Source organism: Siphateles boraxobius, unplaced genomic scaffold (assembly GCF_051911475.1).
Source record: "Siphateles boraxobius isolate OS27281-9 unplaced genomic scaffold, OSU_SipBor_1 56, whole genome shotgun sequence".
Lineage (NCBI taxonomy): Eukaryota > Metazoa > Chordata > Actinopteri > Cypriniformes > Leuciscidae > Siphateles > Siphateles boraxobius.
This window is the reverse complement of record NW_027509182.1, coordinates 2,651,610-2,677,653: the sequence shown is the minus strand read 5'-3', so window position 1 is coordinate 2,677,653 and position 26,044 is coordinate 2,651,610. Positions and strand designations below refer to the sequence as shown.

The following is a 26,044-nucleotide window of genomic DNA, read 5'->3' as shown; positions in this document are numbered from 1 at the left end:
TGCGTGTGAATGATCAAACTTCCCTCCCTACTTGTGAATATATAAGATACAGGTTATGTATGATTAGGTATGTAACATCTGATGTCTTACTTCGTTGTTTGAGAGCTGGTACCAGGGTTGCTTGCCATAGGTAAAGATTTCCCAGAGTACCACACCCAGACTCCAAACGTCACTCTCTGTGGTGAATCTCCTGTACATGATACTCTCTGGGGGCATCCAGCGGATGGGCAGCATGGTGTGACCGCCCACCTGATAGAAGACAGACAGATTCACAGTGGGTTCAGTGAGTGATAGAAGCACATGCACTTGTTATATCCATCTCCTAACATTTCAATAATAGTGTTTCTATAATAAACAAAGTAAATTGTAAATAGATTTAAGGGGTGTACAATACGTATATCAGTACTATATTAGTTATCTGCCAATAATAGAGATTTTTTAATTGTATCAATTGGTAGATATTTGATATTTAATTGTGCATGCTAACTTAGCTTATTTTGACATTTAGATTACTTTGTGATCATCTTACGCTTAATGTTAATATTTCAAAAAACAATAATAATTCTATAACACTGTTGAATATAATTTTTCACAAATGTCAACCCTAATACTTTTAATTTATTAGGTACAGATCAGTATTGCAGTTCTTTCAGCTGTATCTATCACTAGATAATAATTTATATACATATATATATATATATATATATATATATATATATATATATAAATTATTATCTATTTTATATATATTAGTATATATATATTATAATAATATATATTATTTGCATACTAAAGGACTATTGGTAGCACTTTATTTTACATTTAATTGAATATTCAACAATATTATTGATCTGCCTGCATTGACACCATTATATGAGAACTGAACTGAGCTGGACGATGACATTACAGTTTTCTCCAGAGCGGCTATATATATAAATGAACTAAATTAATATATTTTTTTACAACAAAAATGAAACATCACTGAACTTTGTGTGTGATTTCACTGTGCAGTGTGTGATTTTTAGCGGCATCTAGTGGTGAGGAAACGAATTGCAACCAACAAAAGTTATGGTGGCCGACAGGAAAATATGTCATCGTCTAATAGCTCGTTTCCACTGAGCGGTACGGTACGGTAAGGTACGGTACAGTACGGTTCGGGTCTGTAAACCATGATCCGGCTAGCGTTTCCACCGCCAACAGTACCCTTACTTGATAGGCGTGGTGTTTGCCGGAAAGAAGCGTTCGACGTCATTTTCACGCGAAGAAGAAAGCGACATAGTAAACAACAATGGATGACATACAGCAGATCTTTTTCTTGCTTCTCGGCATGTTTGTCACAAGAAACAAGCGCCGGCATTAGGCGTTTCTCAATACCAAGTAGCCTACACATAGTCCGACTCAGGAGAATGACTCCCGAGGACGCGAGTCCAGTAATTCTGCTAAGGAACAGCGCATTCTTGAAAGCGCCACTCAGCTCGCTCTGCTACTCCGGTTATCTCTTTATGTACATTTTAGGCAACAATAAAACGAAATATGTTATAAAACACCACTCTGCTTCTTTTCGATTTTATTTAAATACGTTTTAAACATTATAAGCACATAAATGTGGTTTAGGCAACGCATAACCTATTGATTAGGCTATATTCACTGCATGTAGGCTATACGGTAGCCTATATTTATAACAAAACTAAATATAAAACACAACCCTGCCTCTTTTCGTTTAAATTTAAAAATATTAAATATATTCCAGGCAATATGTGCATTGGTACAAATGTTGCAATAAACAACATTACAGATGATCTTGTAATAAAATAAAAAATGACAAAACTCAACCCTATGTCTTTTTGTTAAATTTCAGTCTTATCAATAATAGCCATTATAAAAGTATAATTAAAAGGTACAAAAAGCTATACAGTAAAGCTTAAATAACATAAAGCAAAAAATTCAGTCAAATATACAAATTCAGCGCTCAAATATATGAAAATTCACTTAGCCTTCTGCTAAAACTATTAGCCAGGGAACGAATTATAGATTCACGAGACCAAAGATCGCCTGTTAGGTCTATACAAGTCGAATTATATCTAATGTCTAACCACAAGACGTCAGAGTCAGCGGCAAACATCAGAACGACTAGCCGAGGAAAGGCTGTTCCAGGCGGGGTACATGAGCGCCGAGCGCCCGGTGATTGCTTGGAATGGATCTCAGTCAAATTATCATAAATCTATAAATAAACCACAGATTTGAGCTTTAAAAAACTACACTCTCGCCCTGAAAAACTCTTAAAACTACATTTCGTGACACAATAACAGTAGTATTATATTTCAACTGTATATTAAAAAATGGCGCTTCTAATGCCATTGTAGCACGCGCAAATGACGATACTCTGTCAACCAATCAACGTTCTGCAGTGGGTCTAGCTCCACCTTTCAGTACCGTACCACTGTGCTAGGTACCCCAACGGAAGGGTACCCAAAAAGTGGTACGGTTCGGCTTTTTGGTACCATTCACAACTTCTGACAGTGGAAACGCAAATAGTTGCGTACCGTACCGAACTGTACCGTACCTTACCGCTCAGTGGAAACGAGCCATTAGACAGCTGAGTAACCAGTTCAGCAATGAGGTTTCTTTACAAGGATAAATTAAGAAATTATGTTTACTTAATTATTCAGTAAAACTACATGTTATTGTGAATATTATTGTTACTTGTTCATCATTGTGTCAGTGTTTTATTCGCTGAACTAAGCTTGCTTCCTTGCACAAAGAGCAACATAGTAACGAAACGCGTTTGTCCGTTTAGGGCTACTGTAGAAACATGTCGGCACATTTCAATGTGAGGGAACCCGTGGTGTATGTAGATAGAAACTGCTCATTCTAAGGTAATACAAATATAACGGTTCATTAAGTAAGGTCTTTATACACCACTGAAAACTTATTTTTCAAGGTAGTGACGAAACGCACTCTGTAGCGCTGTTTATTCGCTGTCGGCTATGGTAGAAACATGACGACACAAAATGTCGATCTCCATAGAAGGGGGTGCCCGCGGTTATGGAGATATAAAAGCGCTATATGAATAAATGTGAGTTGACCTGACATTCCTATTCCGCATGTGCACTACTGTTCAAAAGTTTGGGATCAGTAAAAAAATTTTTTTACAGAAATTATTACTTTTATTCAGCAAGGATGCATTAAATTGGTTTAAAAAAAAACAGTAGAGACATTAATAATGTTACAAATGATTTCAATAAGTTTCTATTCATCAAAGAATCCTGAAAAAAATGTCAAAAGAAAAATTAAGCATCACAACTGTTTTCAACATTGATGATAATAAAAAATGTTTCTTGAGCACCAAATCATCATATTAGAATGATTTCTGAAGGATCATGTGACACTGAAGACTGGAGTAATGATGCTGAAAAATACGCTTTGTCATCACAGGAATACATAACATTTAAAAATTAATAAAATATAAAATAGTTGTTTTAAATTGTAATAATATTCCACAATATAACTGTTTTTACTGTATTTTGATCAAATTTTGAGAGCATAATAGACATGGGTAAAACAATCGGGTAACACTTTCTATGAAGACCATTCTTATAATGAAGTATAGCCCCATACTTATTTATAAGCAAGTATTACCATTCTATAAATGTATTCATAAAGACTCATTAAGAACAGCTATAGTTACATTTAAATAATTTTTTATAATTTCTTATAAGTCATGCATTTGCTTTTTCAATGTGCATGCTTATAATCCATTAAACACTGATTTATAAATGCTAAAATATAAAATAGTTCCAGAGACACTTGTTTGCTGGACCAATTCGTTATCAATTATATCTTTAATGGCTAATGTTTGCATTAGAGGTCATGAATGGTAATTTGATTTGTTAAAATCTATATCTCCTCAGCCATATGCATGAAATTGCGTATAGCAGTTTGGAATTATCCTTTAAAAAATTTAGTTAGTGTTAGTATGTAACATTAAAAAATATACTTTTTTTTCATCTGTTTGTATGAATGATTTCTGTTTTTTTCCCCTTTATTTTATTACAGAAATTATTGTTCACTAGTTATATTTACAAGTAAACAACGTACAATGTATAATGAGCACATCTTCATGATTTCTTAACATTTGCTTTAGGAAAATTGCATCCTGTGTTTTCACTTCACTTACAGCTATCAATGATGCATTTATAGAGGTTAGTAACTGTATTATAACTCACAATAAATATTTATAAAACACAACACGGCTATTTATAACAATATTTTCCCTTATTTGACAGAAATATATCTGAATTACTAAAAAGTCATTTTTAACTATAATATAATAACATTATAGAAAGGCTGCATCTTTATAAATACATTCCTAGAACCAAACGACTGACTAATTAATACTTAAAAATCAGTGTATAAATGATTATGAGCACGCTCATTGAAAAAGCAAATGCATGACTTATAAGTAATTCTAAAAATAATATAAATACAAAAAGCTAACTATAACTGTTCTTATAATGCAGTATAGGTCTTAGTGAGTCTGTATAAATGTATTTATAAAATAGTAATATTTATAAATAAGTATAAATGAAGCTCTAATTCATTATGAGTATGGTCTTCATAGAAAGTGTTACCTTTATGGTACCAACCCCAAACTTTTGAACAGTCATGCAATTTCAATAAAATTTAATAACTAGGTAAAACCATTGAACATAAAACTAATCCTAACATTACCTTACATTACAACTAGAATATTTCCCCAAAATAAAAACTGTCATAATATGTAATCACCCTTGTGTAGTTCCAAATCAAGTTGTGTGCTATATACCAAGTCTTCTGAAGCCATAAAACAGCTTTGTGGAGAATAGACAGGATTCATTGTTAAGCTTCTCCTCTATTGCAACTCTCAAGTACCAGCTGCCATTGGTTCTTGTGTATCATGACTAATCACAATGTGGCAGAACTGAATATGCAGAAGTGTAAATGAGATTGGAGAGCTAACACGGAAGGGAATATTTTCAACACTCACAAAGTAAGTGATGATAAATGTCATATTTAGGTGAACAATTCATTAGATAGCACAATGAACTTTCCACTCATTCAAGACCAGAAGAATAGGAACTGTGAGATTGAAAATCGTGCTTGCATAAATGGGAGACACTTCATCCACCCTCAGATTGAGCATATGGGGCTTTAACAGCGTAACAGGAGAGAATTAGCTCAATATGAAACATAAAGTTTGCAGCTAATGTCAAATATAAGTCCACCAGGTGCCTGCTGACTAGTGTTTGCCACAATGCCTAGTTTATCGAAAAACCTAAAACAATTTGACCTCATTATCTTGACATTGCATTGCAGGATTCCTGGAAATCATGCAATGACAAAATCCTGTTTTTTTTTCTATTGTTATACAGCAGAGGAAGCTTATATTCCTTCATCACACACACACACACACACACACACACACACACACACACACACACACACACACACACACACACACACACACACACACACACACACACACACACACACACACACACACACACACACACACACACACACACACACACACACACACACGGCTGCTGACACAGCAGAGTGTTTCCGGCTGTGTTGGCAGCATGCAGGTTTGGGAGAGCCCTTCAGTGTCAGATGGTCTGGGCTTTTTCTGGAAGAAAACACTGTGGGGAACTGTTTGTTTTTGAGGCACTTTCATATTTACAGTATTTAATCAGCTGTTCAGATGCATGCATTTAAATAATTATTATAATCATAATAAATCATAAAAACAAAAGTGTTCATTAGGAAAATGATCAGTCATAAATCAGTCATATTATACACTATGGACATATACAAACTGCCCTTTGCTTTTAGGTGTTCATTTTTTCCCTATGTCAGATCTGTGTTCAACAAATTAGATTTTAAAAAAAAGTGTTTTGCCTTTAACTGACAAATAAGAAATGTCAGGAAACAAAAGGGAGAGGTGGGATTGGGAAATAATAACCCAAACTAGAACTGACTTTAGATTATAATCGACCTCTGACAGCTGGTTGAACTGCTGAGGATCAATAACTAGCTCTGTGACACTTTCAAGTCAATGCTCTGCTTGAGCAGCCCATGTCAACCTCGACTCAAACGCCATTCGTTTTTGGGACAACCTTTTTATTCCAATGGCAGATAGAGATAAGGTGGAAGGCGGCAGTAGAGTGTTTGGAAACAATCATCATTTGGTACAGACATGCTAGTGTCATTCACTTTCATCCAATCATAAACCACTTTAAAAGTCCTCTAGCATATTTTGTTGCATCACGTGTTCCTGTTTGCATTCACACTTGTTTAAGCAAAGATTTGTCTCTGAGCAGTTGTGGGCCTGTGGACCAGTTCTCGGAGAGTTTCTGTGTTCACACACCTCAGTGGTTTAGTTTAAGCACCCAATAATAATGTATGGATAGGCAGCATTTTAATAGGCTGGTTCTAATCCGTTTTGAAATAATTGGTTCTGAACACTGTAATAATTCATGAGTTGTGCTATTAGTGGCAACAAACACAATTGCAATATGTTTACTTGAGCATCACAACATGGCAACATTGGCTCAATCAAAAGTCTTCTTTTTCTCTTTCTTTTTGCAATTCTGTTTGGTGTCGCAAATTAAAAAATGCAGCTTTGAGCAATGTAACAGCACAAGCAGCTACCTTTTTTGCTGTAACATTTTAAGTAACTGAGAGAGAGAGAGAATAGTTAATTCACATTAATAGTTAATTCATATTGATCAACAAACCCTATGGAAGTAAATTAGTGACACATGTCTTTGAAACAAGAGGTGGATAATATGGTGGATAATCTGTTAATGTTGTTGTTCATGTTTGTTATGAGGAATTTATTATCTACAATTCTTTTTTTATGTAATTATTTTATTTCTGTATGATCATATATAATGTAATTATGCATTCAAATTTAAATGAAATGAGAAATTTGTAGTAGATTTTGGGTTCCTCAGACTAAAAGGACCATAGCAATGTGGACATTTCCGAGGTGACCCAAACTTACCCTATAGTAGTCGGTGCTGTACACATCTCTGGACATGCCAAAGTCTCCTATCTTGACAAGCAGGTTCTCTCCGACCAAGCAGTTACGTGTGGCCAGGTCTCTGTGCACAAAATGCTGTGAAGCCAGATACACCATGCCTGCTGCTATCTGCTGAGCAATGTGCAACATCTGAGGCTGAGTCAACTCCACCATCAAACTCTGCTGTCCGTCCGCCATCAGCACCGCATCTGGACCATGAGCCCTGAGAGAGAGAGAGGATGAAAATATGTGTAAGATCAAGTGTATATAATCATGTGTATGATTGAAAAAAGCTGAAGATCAGAAAGCGGACGACACACATTTACATGAAAAGACATGTAAAGCCATATTCAGTTTTTCAACTTACTTGGACTTAAACTTTGCAGATCAACTAAACAATTTCTTTATTGAAATAATACATGTTCTTTAGAATAATAAGCTTCACATTTCTTGCCCCAAAAACTTTGGGGCAAAAAATATACTCATTGTATATGCATTGCTTTACACAAATGCTGGCAAAAGGAGTTTGAATGAGCACATTTTCAAAAATGAAGCGCGAGAAGCGAGCAGAGAAAAACTGCACTTTTCATGGATAAAGAAAATGTACTCCTCTTAGAAAACGCACAAATAATTGCTATTTGTAACATTGGGATCGCTACACAGGGCTCAATGAACTAATTTTTTTGAAATCCTCGAAATCAACCAATATTGTCATTTTTCACTTGTTTTTCCCTGTAGAGAATTAGCCTGTGTGCATTCCGACTCCTTTTCCTAGCACAGGCCACAAATATTTGCTTTCCAAACCTGTATGACTTTCTCTTTATGCAGAACACATGAGAAGATATTTTGTTAACACTTTATTTCAATGGTTCACTTTAGACATTGTACTAACTATAAGCAACTTTGCAAATACATGTCAAATAACTCATTAGAGTTTTAGTAGGCTGTCTGCTTAATATCTGCTAACACTTTATTTTGAGTTATTAGTTATTATTAGTCCCTCAACAGAAATTTTAGTGACTTTAAGTAACTTTGCAACTACACGTCAACTTACTTTACTTACCCAAACCCTGACACCTAACACCTGACCTAACAGTCTACTACAGTCTACTAAAACTCTAATGAGAGTTAGTTGACATGTTGTTGCAAAGTTACATACAGCTAGTAGACTGTCTAAAGTGGAGAAAGGTAGGTTTGGACCTCACTAACTTTCACTCTAAGGACAAAAGTAAAAATTCATACAACATGAGAGTAAATGATGAACAAAAATATTTGGGGGTGAACTATCCCTTTAACTTGTATGTAACCTAAAACTTGTCTAAAACATCAATGTTTATAAAAACTGTAAGTGTGGGTGTTATAAACGCTCATGCAAACCTGAGAAACTTGTTGAGGTCTCCATGTTTCATGTATTCAAACACCATGATGAGAGGGTCACTTTCTACACACACGCCATAAAACTTGACAATGTGGTCATGCTGCAAGTTGGTCAGGAGCTCCGCCTCTCGGTGGAAATCTGCTCGTCCACTTTCGCTGGCCTCTTTCAGAGTCTGTGAGATAAGAAAGCCATGTATTTTCTCTTACTTTGTATTATCTCTTATATATATATATACTTGAAATCATTTGCGTGATTTCAGTGAATGTTTTGTTGTGTAAATATACCATACCTTAACAGCCACCAAAATCTTCTCTTGGTCAGGAGACAAGTTATAGCATTCAGCCAAGAACACTTTTCCAAAAGCCCCTTCTCCAAGCTCCCTCTTTAGGAGAATGTTGTGACGCTTTATGTGTTGGACAACTGCAAAACAAATAACACTTGCAGTTAAAACTAGATTTTTACTATTTGAGTGATGGTTGTTCATATACAAACTAGGGCATTGTGGGCAGCTGTCAGGGTTCTGTCATTAATTACTCCCCCTCATGTTGTTCCAAACCCGTAAGACTTTCGTTCGTCTTCGTAAAACAAATGAAGATCTTTTTAATGAATTCTGAGCGATTTGTGTCCCTCCACTGACAGTTACGTAACTACCACTTCATAAAACTAATCCATATGAATTGAGAGGTTTAATCCAAATTTTCTGAAGAGACTCAATCGCTATATATGATGAACAGATTTAATTTAGGCTTTTATTCACATATAAACATTGATCAGCGAACATAAACAGAAGCTCAACCGAACCTGCTTGATGCATGAAAACAAACCTCATTGGTTCTTGTGGAAGCTCAAACATGCCGCGTAACACAAGAATGAACCTCATTGGTTCTTCATATGGATTAATTTTATGATCTCTTAATGAACTTTTTGAAGCGTCAAAGTGGTAGTTGTGTAGCTGTCAATGGAGGGACAGAAATTGCTCAGATTTCATCAAAGAGATCTTCACTTGTGTTCCGAAGATGAACAAAAGTCTTACAGGGTTGTAATGACATGAGGGTGAGTAATTAATGATTAATGATCATTTTTGGGTGAACTATTCCTTTTAGTGTTGTTGTTCAGTCACAACTGATATAATTCAAAGAGAAAATGTAGGGTGAGACTTGAGTTTATACATCAGTTGTTGATTGGATTGTAAAAAGTGAGTTTGTGTACTGGAATGTGATTGGCTAAATCACTGCAACATGTTCCAGTATTATTTTAGAATCATTGATATATTATTATAGTAGTTTTTATTTTATTTTATTTTTTATAATCATTATACAGTATAATATGTTAATATTTCAATGGTTTTTTTTCTATAATTTCTGTTTTAATTTTAGATAGGTTTAGAAATGTAGTTGTGTGTTTTTGTCATTTTTATAAGTTTTCGTTTTTTATTTTATTTCGGTTAATGTTTATTTTATTTCAGGTAATGATATTTTTATGGTTTTAGTTTATGTCTTACTTTTATTTAATGATAACCTTGGCGCAGCCTTGGATACATCAGCAGAGAGATGTGACTCTCTGTAATGTATGGCATTAAAGGGACAATGTGTAGTATTTTAGGTATTTTATTATCTAAAATCTATATTTTTATTCATAAATATATCCTCAATGGTGTACAAATTACCTCTGCCAATAATCTGACTTATCCTCGTAAACGAATTTATTATCTTTATATACATGTGACGGGTAGGTCCATGGAGGCTTCCATGTCGTTCCGCCATCTTGAAAAACTATAATAGCAGACAGGGTCAAAAAGAACTAGGCCAACAAGTTTCCACAACGTGTTTTCGTTCAGAGCTAGCGTCACGTAACTGAAAGCAGCAGAACCGGAGGAGCAGAGCAGTGAGAGACGCTTGTCACTGCCCCGGCAAGTTTAGAAGGCTGCATTGCACTATTATTATTCATACTGTAACATTCTTTTGTTCGTTGTGTCAATTTGCAGTTTGTTTGAAATAACAAACCTGTTCACCCGAAGGAAAACTCGACGAAGTGCTATTAGAAGACATCCTGTCATAGCTTTTTGGTACATAACAGCTACCGTAGATGCAACACGCATTTGAAAAAGCGAGGCGCTGGACAGCACAATTCGTTTGAATGCAAAATACAATTTCACCGCTAGATGGGAGAAATTCCTACACAATGTCCCTTTAAAGATAGATAATGTTAGAGGTCAAAAAAGTATATGTACGGATTAACAATTTACAATAAGACCAGTAATATGCAATCATAAAATAAATAGGGTAAATTTTGATTTCATGCTGACATAACCCTACATATGAGCTGCCCTGTGGGATGCTTGCCTTAGCAAACACCACTAATGACTGATCAGGTTGGAATAATGCAAATCAACTGTGTTGGATCCTAAAATTTGAATGAAGATTGCTTGCTGAAATGTACAGTCTAACAGTGATTAAGATACAGAGCGTCAGCCATCCCTGATATCATCGCCATGGTGATAGAAGGGGAGGTTACTATGACAACTGACCAGTGGTAACCTAAGCTGTAATCTATTGCAGAGGATGGAGTGGGGCCGCTGTCAGCCCAACATGCCACGGGAACTCACAAGTGTCCGATTTCAGCATACTGCCAGGGTTGCGGAAGTACTGGGGGTTCTCGATGACTGGAATCTTTGTCATTCCGATAATAACAGCATCTTGGCCCATTTCTGAGGATGATGGCGTGTTGTTGCCATTGGAAACATGGTGGAGCGGGCTGGCCGAGTCGTCGTCATTACTGATGACAGACGAGGAGCCTGGTGGAGAGAGCAAAAATAAAAACAGACAATAATCCATAGAAATTAAAAGCCTTCACGGGGTTAATATACATGAATAAACATACCATACAAATGTGTTCAAAAAAGTGCATTATTATAAGAGGAAACAATAACAATTATTTTGTTATCTGCCAGCCATTAATAAAGTCTTTTTACTTTACATAGAGTGATGAAATTTCTGAGTGAAACAAGATATTCAACTAGGGAAAAAATGTAGACCAGGACTTTTTATTTTCCAATGACAACTGAAAAGCGTGCATTCCATATTAGAATAGAGACAGACCTGAAAGTTAACAAAGGGTACGTTTACACGACAACCACGTACTAAAAACAGAAACGTTTTTCCTTTGCGTTCCTTTGTCTCTGTTCACACCGATCAGCGGAAAGGACTAAAAGCGTTGTGTTATGCTGCCAGGCCAGTAGTTGCCGATGTAACTTTGTAAAGAAAAACTACACACCTAGACTGAACACGTAATACGCATGCGCATGACTTAACGGTTTTCACAAATTCGTGTCTTTATAGTTTACACACAGACGATAATGGTATCGTTTTCAAAAACTTGTGCTTTGAAATGTTTTCAAAAGTTTGTTTTCAGGCTCCCAAAACACAGTTGTCTTGTAAATGAATGGCCAAACTGCATAAAAAGTTTTCCATTTCTAGTTGAAAACGGTATTTTTTAAAAGGCCCCAAAAATGTTTGCTAAAATAATGCCTACATTTATTTGGAATAACATACACGGGAGCATCGTACACCAGGTATATGTATTAAGAAGGTAAATAGGGTCCATTTTGATTTCATGTTGACAGATGTGAAAATATTTAAATGATGAACTTACCTTTCATACCAAACTTGGAGCTTCTACCATATTTGAGGAAAACTAACATAACAATGCATCCAGTTAAAGCAACCACAGCTATCCCAACCACTATGTAAACCTAGAATATAGAAACACACAGTAGATTTTACTCCAGCAATCGTGACTTCAATCTGGGGTCAGTTTGAATTGATTTAGAACAGTAAACCTAACAAATTTATAGAGGTAAAATTGTATCAAAGAAAGACACTTACATATTGAAATCACTTGCTACTACAATATTGTTGCAAATGTAAATTGTCCAATAATATATCAAACAATTAATGGAATATTACTGGTGAATATATGTTAAGCTTTATCAACAATATCTGAGGATTGCTGTTGATTACCACTGAACATAATGTGACTGCTCTCTCAGTTTGTAAAAGCAAACACAAATGAATGTGTTCCATCTACAAAAATAATACCACCTCAAAAAACAAAACAAAAAAATTAAATAAAAAAATATATTTGCTTCCAAACTCTCTGGAAAGCTGGCCCCACTGATTTTCAGTTTAAGTATAAACTGAAAGAACAATTTTCGGTTACACTTTATTTTAAGGTGTCTTTGTTACACTTTAATTATACATTTATGTACCGAGTAAGTAACTACGTAAGTAATTAAGTAACTACATTTACTTACTATAGGGTTAGGATTAGGTTTGGTTTAGGTTTAGTTGCATGAAATTATGCATAATTTATAGTTATTACAATAGTAACTACATTTCCTATAGTAATTGACAGCAGGCCATAGAAGTTGTTGATAGAACTCAAGACGTATTTAACCTTGAATATTCCTTTAATCACTCTATACAAAAACATACCGCAACTTTGTCCTCCAGTGGTGGGGTTTCTTAAAAACAGACAAAACAAATAACACTAAGTGTACGATTGCAGTTCAAAATCTGAAGGTTTGAACAAATACATGTAAATAGTAAGCAATAAATGAAAAAACAGTCTTACCTGGACTAAATGTTGTGTCTGTGTTACATCATTTAAAAGGAAAGAAAATTTTAAATGAATTATTCAGTGATATACATCATTCTATAAATTGTATTTTATCAATGTTTTGATTTTTTCAGCAGCTGGGTAAATCTAATGAAAACTGATAAGAAATGTCTACAAAATATTTCACCCCATTATCATACGAAACTATATTTTGCATAAAGAAAATGCAGTCTAAACTAAAGTCTCGAAAAAACAGTCTTACCTGGACTAAATGTTGTGTCTGTGTTACATCATTTAAATGGAAAAAAAATCGAAATGAATTATTCAGTGATAAATATCATTCTGTAAACTGTATTTTAGCAATGTTTTTATTTTTTTCAGCAGCTGGGTAAATCTAATGAAAACTGATACGAAATGTCTGTGAAATATTTCACCCCATTATCATATGAAACTAAATTTTGCATAAAGAAAATTCAGTCTAAAATAAAGTATCTTTTTACAACTATGATTTTTTGCATTGTGGTATTATTTTCATGGCAATTAAGCACAAATTCCAAATGCCAGTTGTCTACTCTAATGCGAAAATTTGCATGAATGTAATTATAAAATATATATTACTTAAAATGTATGATAAATTATTTATAAAGGTGTGTTGTAAAGGAAAATACCAAGTATAGTTTTTGTTGCTCTGAACTTAACTTACAATAATAAATAATAATTGAAATAATAATTTGCGTGCGAACAGGATGATTTTCATGACTTCTTGACTAAATCTGTCACCGCACCACCTGCGATGACTACACCCTTATGGAGGGCTTCAGGTGCGGGCTGGATGGGCTTCCTGATGCCCCAGGGGAATACCTGCTGGACATTAGCTGAGTACATCAACTTCGCTCTCTGGGTGGATGGATCCTCTTTTACTGTGGGCGAAGCTGAAAGAAATACCATTACCATCGTCCAGCCCCATCTTGCTCCCGTTACCGCGCCAGGTCCAGAGCCCAGCCAACCGCCAACTAAGCCATGCACAAATATTAAGCCAGAGCCCACCGCAGATGGGGAGCTCAAATCTGCCTTGATGGACGAGCCAGACAAGAGGACTAAGCCAACCATCGCCTTGGAGCCTGAACCCCACATTGAGTCTGACCAGGTGTCTGAGCCGGCAAAATCCTGTGCCACCGTGGGAGTGGTAGTGGAGGTAGAGGGAATGGAGGAGGACCCCTCCCACGCTCCCACCACTGAGCTGTTACTGACCTTCATCATCGCCACTGCCCAGCTCTAAGTGTTCTATGTCTTCATTGCCGCTAGTTCCGCCCAGCGTAAAGCCTGTTTCGTCACCCAGTACAAAGTCTGTGTCATCGTCATTGATCCCACCCAGCCTCCCTCTCTCGCCTCCGCTTTGCAATTCAGCCAGTCCATCAGCCTCGTTTCTGCTGGTTTCCTTCAGCACCTCAATTTCTCCTCTAACGGCACTCAGTTGTGTTGATCTGCATCGGATCTTTCAATCTCCAGCATTGCCCAGGCAAGTGGATCCCCCGGCTCCACCTCTAGCTCCTGATCCCCTCACCCCACCTCGGTCCATCGACCATGTTGGCTCCACCTTGGATCCTCCCTCCCTCAGCTTCACCAGATACCATCATCCTTATGGCTTCAACAGGCTCCCTCGTCCATCTGGCTCTGCCTTAGTCAGACTTCACCCTGCCTGAGCCAAGAACTTAGACGTCTGGCCTTCTGGCTCCGCCTTCGCTCTGGCTCCACCTCGATCCTCAGTCCCACCGGCTTCGCCTCAGTCATCAGACACCCTGGCTCCACCTCGGACACCCTGGCTCCACCTCATTGCTGCGGTTCAGCCTAGGCCTCCAGGACCATCAGTGTTGCCCAGTCCCATCTGTTCCCCGTCTACACCCAGGGCACCATTGCTTCATCTCCGTCAGTCACGCCCTAGGTGTTGTCAGCCAATTCTTCACCATGGCTCCTCCCTCCGTCGACTCCACCGTGGGCTTTCATCCTGGCTGTGCTCTGGATTCTCGTCTGACTACTCCTCCATTCCTGGCCTGCCTGGCTCCTCCCCCCATCATTACCACCTTGGTACTTGGTAACCATGGTACTTTGTCTGCCTTCTTCCTTCTTGGATTACAGTAATGAAGCACAGTTATGAAGAATTTAGTGGGGAAATGCACTTACTTGTCATCAAAATTACTGTCACTATGCTAAAAATCTTAAAGGTCTTAAACAGATTTCTTCATGCAAAATATAATTAATTCTTTAATTTAAATTTTAGGGTGAAAGTTTTTTGTTGGAGAGTGATTTCCTTTAAAAAGATTCATCCAGCTTACTTGTATTTAAAATTTTGCTTGCTATAATTCACCAAAATGATCTTACCGTAATAGAACGCTCCCTCTGTGGAAACAAAAATATGACTGCAGTTTGCTTGTACACTATAATAAGCTGCATTATTTTATAACATAATGATAAATCAGATTATAGAGTTATACCTGTCCCTGAGTGGTCCACATCAGGTATGTGCATGAAGTGTGCCGACACGTTTCCGCTGTCCTCACCGAACTCATTGCTGACCACCAGCGTGTAAATGCCGTTATGAATGTGAGTGGGAATGACAAGCCGCAGACAGCCGTGGTACTCCGTATCTGTGATTTCATGGATTTCGGTCCTAATGTACTGCTGCTCCTCCAGCAGCTTTCCCTCGTGGTACCAGTGCAGATCAGGCTTTGGGTTGCCCGTCACAGTGAAAGGGATGCACCAATCCTGGATCTTGACAGGCTGGTCTAGCTGCACTATAGTAGGGGGAACTGACCCAGAAGAAAGAAGAAGAAGCAGCGGAACGAGAAAGAAGGAAAGAGGGGAGGAAAGGAAGTGTAATCACAGGATGTTCCACAGGAGTAAACAAGAGGAATGTGGAAAAATTTGCTGTAGTTTGACGACAGGAAAGTGTCTGACAGCACATGGAATGGAGGGACAGTAAAGAAGGATTCTAGGGTGAGAAATACAAGAGAATGATAAGAAATGAAGAGGCTTACTGTAATATTACAAAACAACATGAAGCATGCAATGCATAACCAAAAGCAAAATGGATAAAAGGATGTCGACAAAGACTAAAGGCTGGTTGTTAACTGGTTTATCACTGATAAGTTAAGAGAAAATTAGATGTTATGTTAGCAGCAGAATTCTCCAGCAGAATTTCCAAGCTGCTCATCAAGATGCAATGAGCCATGTTTGACGTTAATTAAAGGTGCTCTAAATAATATCACGCGTTTTTTAGGCCAAAACCTTTTTTGCACATACAGCAAACATCTCCTCACTATCCGCTAGCTGCCTGTTCCCTGAACACACTGTGAAAAAACGCAGACACCCCAGGCTTCAGAAACGGCAACAAAAACAAACTGTGCTAACCCGCACCATGAAACATAACAAACTGTTCCAGCCAATAACCAACAAGAAGGATGTGGGGGTGGGGTTTGGGGGGTTAGTGCGCGGATGAGGAGGAGGGAGGATCTAGCTAGCCTCCTTTTTGTTTGACAATACTTCGAACGTCAACAAGAAGAGACGTCACCCGACATTGCTTAGAGCACCTTTAAGTGAAAAGTATTTTTTTCTTGCATTCGTTCTGGGCGTTTGCAATGTGCCATGTTTGAATTGGAAGCATGAATTGTATGGCTTCAGGACATTTGAAATATATTTTAAAGCTTGTCGGCCCCAGTTTACTGTACAAATAAACTACTGTTCAAACGTTAAATATTTAAAATATATTGTGATGACAAAACTGAATTTCCAGCAGCCATTATTCCAGTCTTCAGTCACATGATCCGTCATAAATCTGTCTAATATTCTGATTTGGTGTTCAAATCATGATAAATGTTTTCAGGATTGTTTGATTCTTTCAGGAAAGTTCAAAAGAACAGCATTTATTAGATTTATTTTTCCTCTAAAATCTTACTGGCACTTTTTTAAATGCACACCTTGCTGAATAAAACTATACATTTATTTCTACTGACCCCAATCTTTTGAATGGTAGTTTATTTCGTTTTATGGAAAAGAACAGCTTGAACCTTGTGCTAAACATCTGCTTTTGAGTTCCAGGAATTGGAAGCGTTTGGAATGATATGAAGGTGAGTAAATAATCTTCATTGAATCTGACTGAAATCTTATTTTTTCCTTTATGTTGCAACTATTCCTTTAACTATGAAAGTAGCAATAATAACAACATAAAATAAAATGGGTAAATTCTACCAGAAGGCTTAAAGCTTACTATTGAGTGGGAAAGCGTTGAAAAGTTTTTCAAGCAGTATTATGCAACAATGTGAGTTTTGTCAAGCCCAGTAGACTAGTGTGATAGCTTGAGGGGAAACTTCCTGAATCTTAAGCATTTGGCACATTTTCAAATGTATCTTGAGCTCTTAAAAACGGCCCAATAGTTTTATTCTCTTAAAAGAAGCCATCTAATCTCTACACACATGCATGTCAAATGACCCAGAACCTCAAATTCAGTTTGAAATCCAATTATTTTGTCAAAATATAACTGGAGGATATCAAACATACAAATCTTAGAAAAATATTAATTACTTACAATGTTTGTGAGTGTGAATGCTCAGTGAAATTAATTATGTTTCACAAATTCTGAGAAGCAAATCGCACCTTTAATAAACACCACTGAAATAGTAATGGAAAATGGTAAAACGATTAGAGGTTGAGTGATTTTTACTTACAGCCCCAACTGAAAGTTTGGACACACTTGACTTGAATTTATGTTCCTTGCACTTTTGATCCAATGGTTTATGTTTGATTGCTTCAAATTTGTTTTGTAGACGAAAATAAATTGTGCCTACATTCAGTATCAATTGCCCTTAAAAACTATATAGTTTTTTTTTTTTAAAATAGATGTATTGTAGCAGATTGTGAAAGAAAGACAAGTGTCTAGCAAACATGTGAACTTCTTCAATACTGGTTAAAATTAGGATGCACCTCATGATTTTGGTTGAGGGAAGCCCAGAGTGTGCAGAGCTATAAATGTTGACCCTGTAAAGGTCAAAGGGTGGCGACTTTTAAGCTAGAATATAAGATACTTTAGATTGAACATTTTTCACAACATAATTCCCATACTTCCATCTCTTTAATTTCATAGTTTTGACGACTTTAGTTTTATTTAAAAATTTGGAACATAATCTGATGGAAACCTAAAATTGAAAGGCGCAGTGAGCGATTTATGAGCATTACTGTTGATATTTGAAATCAACCCAAACAAACACACCCCTCCCTTCATTGCTCCGCCCCCAAAATGCACGAACACACAATGCAAGAGTGGATGTATCTTTATCATAGCTTTATCGAAGCACAATAATGAAAAATAAAGCGAAGATGACGAAGGAACAAGGAAGAACAAAAAATAAACATTCAGTACTAGTGATGGATCGGTCATGAACGATTCGTTCATTTTGAAAGAATCTTTAATCTGTCTCAGAGAGTGATTCATTAATTTTGTGTTGACCGCACATGAGCAATATCCTATTGGTTCAGTACAGAGAAATGATTAGTTCACTTCTCGAATCTTTGGGTCTGATTCTTCTGAGTCTTTCGTTCTTTTGTCATGTGACGTGATGTGACATTGCTGGAGTCTGGACACGGAAATAGTTAATAATTCCCACACTTTCTTACAAACAAGCGCATAGTCAGTTTTTTTTAACAGTGACATGCTGCGTTTTTGGTCTCAAATTATAGCTTTTTTATTTCTTACAATTTATAATTTTTTGAATTTCTGTCATGATGGTTCTTTTCCATATGAATGTGGTACTGAAGAGTTGGTAATGCTTTAAACTTTATGTGATGGGGAAAATCACATTGATAAAGATACCTATATATAGCCAAATAACAACATGCAGTTATGTGACATTAAACCGAATGACTTGAACCCAAGATAAGAAAAAAATCAGTTCTGTATCTGGTACCAACTGCATAGCTTCAGCCTATGGGGCTGTCACGTGATGAACGAATGACTCGAACCCGAAGTCGATATACTCGAAACGTGAACTGATCAATTCTGTATCCGGTACTACGACTGCAAAGCTCAGTTTTTTGGGATGTCACGGGATGAACGAACGGCTTAGATCGGGAGGTGAGGTAAACTAACAGACTGCATAGCCTGAAGACCCAGATAAATTAATTAATCGTTTCTGATTCTCATAATTTGGCCTTTTCCTTGCATTGCATTTTTTTTCTTATTCTAAATGCGATCAACATTTGATATGTTTGGGGAATCTGGCTATTAACATGTAACATTTTAAATACATTCTGCTGAAATGAACGAAATGACTCGAAAAAAGATTCGTTAATTTTGATGAACTAGATTCAAAGATCCGAGTCAGTAAAATTATCCAAACTTCCCAATACTATTCAGTATACAAGAGTATACAAGCAAGAGTTTGATGTTATTTGCCAGCAGAATACCAGCTCCAAACAAACAATGAATCAAAACTGTCCTGTTACAATAGCTAACATTACAATAAAAGCATATCTTGGTTCTGTGAAACATTGCAAAACCAATGTTACGTTTTCAGGCCTTCCCGCTTAGGTCTCTCTAGCGCTGGAAACCTTTTCTAATATTAACATAGGGCCTAAAGCTCTTGCCTAATCATAAACCTTCTTTTTCCAGTGATATTCCACTGACCTTTTTGTAATGTCTCTCAGCCATCTCTCTTTATAAAGTCTTCAAATTTCCCTCTTGCTCACTCTCTCCCCTCCCCCATCATGAGTGTAAACGCCCCATAACGCTGATTGGCTCCAAGTGTGTTGTGGTGCTTGGTCCGATCCACTTTCAACAGCATTTCTCAGAAATCACTTATTGCACGTTTAACATTAAACACTAGTATTGTTTATTGAAGTATTGAGTTCTATATTCTCAGTGATGGGAATAACGGCATTATAAATAAACGGCGTTAATAACTGTGTTATCTTTTTCAGTAACGAGTAATCAAACAAATTACTGTTTCCCCTGTTACAATGCTGTTAACGTTACTGACAATAAAATGCGGCGTTACTATAATTGAGCTCACTGAAGCTGTTTTCATCTGAGTAGGCTCTCTCTCAGCCATAGGACCTGCAAAGTTTTTTTCTCTGGTGTGTGTGTGTGTGTGTGTGTGTGTGTGTGTGTGTGTGTGTGTGTGTGTGTGTGTGTGTGTGTGTGTGTGTGTGTGTGTGTGTGTGTGTGTGTGTGTGTGTGTGTGTGTGTGTGTGTGTGTGTGTGTGTGCTTGTGAGGGCCGGACTGGACAAAAGCGAAGCGAATGCGTGAGTGCGCTCGACAATGCGCGCAAGAGACCGAGGGTGTCTGAGCATTATATAGTTTTTTTATAAATAAATTACAAATTTCAGCATTAGAATAATCTCTGAAGCCTATCATCTGCAACATTTTAATTCATTTACATGGTTATAAAATAAAATCTAAAAATAATCTGCAGGGAACATTCTGGGAAGGTTTTGTTTAGGTTCTAAAAAATAAAACCTAAAAATAACCAGGAACATGTTGGGAACGTTCTCTTTAGGGTGTAAAATAAACCTGAAAATAACCTACAGGAAACGTTCCCAGAAAACATTGTTTGACCGGTTGTGAAAACGTGTGGCATATGCGCCTAGAATTTGGCTTAAATAACTTCTGACAATGACATTCTCTGTAGGTTATAAAAATAAAACCCCCAAAATATTATATTTTATTATTATTATTTATTTTTGGTACATTGTTCAGTATTATATTGAGAGCACTTCTTGTTAAACTGTTTACTTTTGTGAGGAAGAAAATACTTCAAGTAGGCTATACAGTATGTCTACCAGTTGTGAAGTGGTGTGACAGTTTTATAATTTTAATTTGCACCACAAAGAGTTTATGTATATTTTTTAACATTATTTATTCATTTTTGGTACATTTCTTAAGAATAATAATTTATTTTTAGACTTATTTGTCGGCCAGTTGTGGTCTGTGCAATATTAAATATTATGGTTCTAAACCATCTATTGTGTTTTATTGTTCTACTATAGTAATGATAATATTTAAAATAATATATTGAATTTAATAGGTGTCTCTCCCATTGTCCCACAGTAACATTAAAATAATGTAAATAAGTGTACAATGTTTTATAATAATAATTTATTCTATTCAGTGTCCATTTCATTCATTTAACATATTTAATAGTGGGGGCATCCAAGCTATCTGACATATTTTCATTAATTTTTTTTAAGTAACGTTGTAGTTACTTTCCCTGATAATTAGTTACTTTTATAATGATGTAACTCAGTTACTAACTCAGTTAACTATTTGTGAGAAGTAACTAGTAAATATAACTAATTACTTTTTTTAAGTAACATGCCCAACACTGTATATTCTCATGATGATGTTGTTAAATACAAACCAGATTTGTTCAATTTAGAAACCTGACAATAGGATTATCCCATACATGGAAACATAACCACATGTTCCAGTCTTCTAATTCATGTTCATCAGCAGTGTTGGGAAAGGTTACTAGGTTACCAACTCTTAAAAAAAAGAATCTAATTATGTTAAATTGTTACTTTTTTATGGAAATCAAGAAAACTGTCTGATTTTTAAGTGCTTCTGTCTCAGTCCTACAGGATTGCACAATATAGGTACCTCTCACTTTTCTTGCAGAGAAAATCTTTGGTCTTTTATTAGTTTATAAACTGTGATACCTGAAATAAAATTAATTCTCTATCTTAGTGGTTTTCAGCTGTTTCGCTTGAATAGTTTTCATTCATGCTTTAAAATGATGAGGATGCAAAGCAACCTGTCCATGTTGGCATCTGCCAAATTTGGATAGCTTCTAACCAAGTGAGAGATGGATTTGCACTAAAATACAATTCTACTGATTCATATGCCAGTTTAGAAATTAAGATCTGCACCAATAGTGATGTCCAATTCATGACATCACCCCCCAATGAAGGTTGAACTGGTTCACAGTTTGCAATAAATGATTAATTTATGTAATTGACTGATCCAATTGCATAAGTTAATAACTCTCTGATTCAGTGATCCAGTTGGAGCGAGTCTAACAAGTTAACAAATCACTGAACTAGTCTTGTGCAACAAAAAATAAGCCAAGAACTGGGAGTAATAGGATCCTCAGAGCAGTGCACTGACTCCGAATGATTCATAATAATGTCGGACTGAACTCTAACCTGTTTAAGCTCTATTCTATCTGAGTGACCAGGAGGACATTAAACCCTTCTCTCTTTAAATTGGTATTTTGAGCATGAGGAAGGATCACATTAAAATGAAAATTAAAAAAAAAATAGTGAAAAGTAGTTGTCCTTTAAAATTAAAAGGAGTGTTTATAGTTTTATATAATTTTGGAATAATATCTATACTTTTATGGAGTAATATTTCATCAAATTTTCTTTAAATCAAGTACAGAATTTGTGTGCTTGGTCTATACCAGTTGTCACCACTACTTGAGCTCTAGGCCTTCTGTCATAGGGGAACTGGAATAAAACTTAACTTGGGGCTCACTCAAATTAACAAAACAATGCAAAGCAAATTCACTTATGTGACTGAGTTCTTACAAAGAATATTGAGAAGGACTGAAGTCTCATTCTGGCCCACAATGTTCTCGGCACCACAGGTGAGCTCTCTGCCGTTGTCATCAGGTGAAAGTCCACTTAGAGTCAGCACAGAATGAAGCTCCATTTTGCTGATCTGTGAGAAAGAAACCGCATCAACTCGAATTTGTTTATACATCAATCTAATATTGGCTGTTGTTATGCTTCATAGAATTAGATAGACTCCATCTGAAACTTACAGTTTTAAATTTACTGAAGAATATGTGAACTTGGCCATGTAAAACTCGGTACCATGATGCTAGGGTGTTATGAGTGAGTGCCAGGGTGTTGTTATGTGGTTTCTAGGGGATTCAGGGTCATTTATAAGTAATTTCTTACTGACCAAAGTCAAGCAAAGACCACCCAAACAACTTTCTGAAATTCTGGTACACTGAGTAAAATTATACTTCCGACCAATTTTGGACCAACCAGAAATATTCTTTCATTTGTTACAGACAAATTTGCAACAACATTTCCAGAAATGTCAGGACATTTTGTAAAATGCAATAAAATCGAGAATCTGTGGTTTGTTAATGCTCTCTAACCTTTATTTAACTGACAAAAAAATACAAGGTTTCCAATATTTTTACTGACCAACTTAAGGTTATTTTGTAAATTAAAACCAATTTATTTTGACCATGATTTCGATGGCTGCAACACACTCCAAAAAAGTTAGGTGTCTAAGAAACCACTCTGTTGTAGCACGTGCAGAATAAGGCCTGGCATTGAAAGATTTCATCTTGATGGCAGTATAAGTCCCTGTACAATCCCAATATATGCCTTCACCTCAATGGAACCTTCACACAGTATACAAGTCACCCATATCGTTTGCACTGATGAACCCCCATACCATGACAGATGTTTGGTTTTCCACCGAATTCTTTGCAATCTTGCATTGAGAAATGTCATTTTTGAATTGTTTGAGAATTTTCTCATGAAATTTGGCAAAGCCATGACCAGTCGTTACTTATAAAGATGTTCTTTTTACCCTCAATCCCAGTACACTCGCCTATTACCAATTCACATACTTATTGTGGACTGTTTCAAAACAGTTTAGCTTGGGTATTCTATAACCTTTTCACCTTTGTTTTGCCTCTGTCCCAACTTTTTTTGGAGTGTGTTGCATCCATCAAAATCAAAATACAATTAGTTTGGTCAGTTTTGGAATTCTTTTCTTTGTACTTTTTTTTTACTTAGGTAAAGGCTCAAGAGAATTAACAAATAACAGATTCTTAATTTGATTGAATTTAATAAAATGTCCAAATTTCTCTTGAAATGTTACTGTATTTTATTTTATTTTTTCAAATTTTATTTAATATAAATCAAAAGTATTTCCCCCCAGTCAAAAACATTCAAATAACAAATATTATTTATTATAAAGACCATACTTATGTAATTAATATATTTTCCTTAGATATAAGCTAAATGTTACTTAATAGGTCAACATAATAATATAACATATTTTCACTATAAACAAAGGCTAAATTAGCACAGCATAATATGAAAGTACTTAAATGTTTATTGTAATATCGTTTTAAAATATGCATTATATTTTCCTTTATGTACTAACAATTAAATTAATTAATAAACCTCACAAACATTACTGGAGTCAGTAAAGCAAGCCAGTATGTTTTCTGCACATCTGGTACCAAGTGAAAACACTATTCAAAATTTTTTTTGCTTCAACTTAAAACTGGTTTCCGCTGGAAACCATGATTTTCTATTTGTTTTCACTGTTTCTCCTCTATGAATCTATGAGATTTCTCATAGGTCTATGAGATGTTTTCAGTCATTTTATCACTAGGAAAACATACAAATCTTTTTGCTTACAAAATCATTCATAGCTGTAGCTGTAACTGCTGGGCGAGTTACATGTCATACTCAGGGTTAGGATTAATGATGTTTGTGATGCTTGCCATAGTCTTCTTTAACTATGCAGTCACACCAAACATCCCAGGTGAACAAAGCACCATTAACTGGAGCTAAATAATCCATGTTCTTATTATACATCTCAGTGTATTTAGTCTATACCATGGGTGAAGGCTCTGTTAATGTAAGTATAGTGAGCATTTTAAATATTAATGGAAACATAATGCTTTCACAGGCTAGAGTCAATGCATCTGTGGTTTCAGCGCTGTGATCAGTCATGATTTTTAAAAGCCCATTATAGGATGCTACAGAGATTAAACGTTTAAACGTCCTTAATGTGTAAAACAGAGTAAAGAGGAGTAGAGAGGTTAAAACTGATGTGAGGAGGGCAGATCCGTATAGGCCTACGACAAGGGCTATCATAAAACATGATCACTGTACTTCGGTTTAGTGTGTTAAACACTGTATTCTACGGAGCCCCTAGCGGGACATGGTGATGAAAAAATACGAGATGGGAGGAAAAATATATTTCAATGCTTTTGTGTTCCCACGACAAACTTTGCGTTCGTTTGCAAAACCTTTGTGCTCCCCCAAGAAATTTTGCATTTGCGCGCAAAACTTTTGTGTTCTTTGTGAGTGAACGCAAAGTTTCTTGGGGGAATGCAAAACATTTGCGAGAGAACTCTAACAGCATTGAAATATCATTTTTTACAAACAAATAATCCTTCGACGCGAAGCAGGACACCATTAAAATTAACCATCCACTTGTTCCAGATCCTCTAAATTTAACATCATGGCTATGATAACATCCGTCAACAAAAATTTGAATGTGAAGTAAAATGCATTGCATTGTGGGATACAATATCGCACACAGTGTGTTTTGTTCGAATACTCCGCATTTAGTAGGTCGACCACGTATTCTAAACCTTGAGACAATTTGCATGCTGCCAACAATATGCAGAAACAGTAAGAGCACTATGTTAATATGCTATTCCAACTACAGTAGCTTTATACTTAAAGGGCAAACAGGGTGTTACCTCATGGCTAGTTGAGAGAGGAGGGTGATCACTAGAATTTAAGCTCCAGGAAAGCTCGGGGGTCGGGGATCCAGACACACTGCATGTCACAGTAGCATCACTTCCTGCCATTTGACTGACGACAGCAGGGATGACCTCGACACGTGGGTACTCTGAAATAAGGACAGAAATTTCAGGGTTTTAAGAATATGCTTTAATACTTCATACTACAATCTGTGCAAATTAGATGTGCATTAAGTGTGTCTGAGTTACCACATGATGGTAGAGTGAGTCTAGAGAGGGCTTTTGCCCCTCCTCCTTCCAGTAGACACTGCAGACCCTCTCTCTCACTATCATCCAACCAGACTTGGATCCAGATGTTCTCACATGCACATTGCAAAGGGTTCCCAGAGAGCAACCTAAAGCAAACCCAAACAGATTCAGGAACCGAAGGCTGGTTTGTATGCTGCACAAACAGCCCACTG

At 36.3% G+C, this 26,044-nt stretch overlaps 1 protein-coding gene across 1 annotated transcript in view; it reads right to left on the bottom strand.

The window, feature by feature from the left end:
- Window positions 1–26,044, bottom strand: part of ntrk2b (neurotrophic tyrosine kinase, receptor, type 2b) — a 35,570-nt gene that overhangs the window by 5,315 nt on the left and 4,211 nt on the right. The window contains exons 5-17 of the mRNA XM_077206378.1: window positions 25,833–25,978; window positions 25,581–25,732; window positions 22,639–22,771; window positions 15,554–15,868; window positions 15,441–15,458; window positions 13,077–13,094; window positions 12,938–12,966; window positions 12,096–12,195; window positions 11,050–11,238; window positions 8,734–8,864; window positions 8,444–8,616; window positions 7,049–7,289; window positions 91–249 (exon numbers count right to left, since the gene is read on the bottom strand). Of these exons, the coding sequence (XP_077062493.1) occupies window positions 91–249; window positions 7,049–7,289; window positions 8,444–8,616; window positions 8,734–8,864; window positions 11,050–11,238; window positions 12,096–12,195; window positions 12,938–12,966; window positions 13,077–13,094; window positions 15,441–15,458; window positions 15,554–15,868; window positions 22,639–22,771; window positions 25,581–25,732; window positions 25,833–25,978 (1,804 nt within the window). The remainder of the gene's footprint in view (window positions 1–90; window positions 250–7,048; window positions 7,290–8,443; window positions 8,617–8,733; window positions 8,865–11,049; window positions 11,239–12,095; window positions 12,196–12,937; window positions 12,967–13,076; window positions 13,095–15,440; window positions 15,459–15,553; window positions 15,869–22,638; window positions 22,772–25,580; window positions 25,733–25,832; window positions 25,979–26,044) is intronic.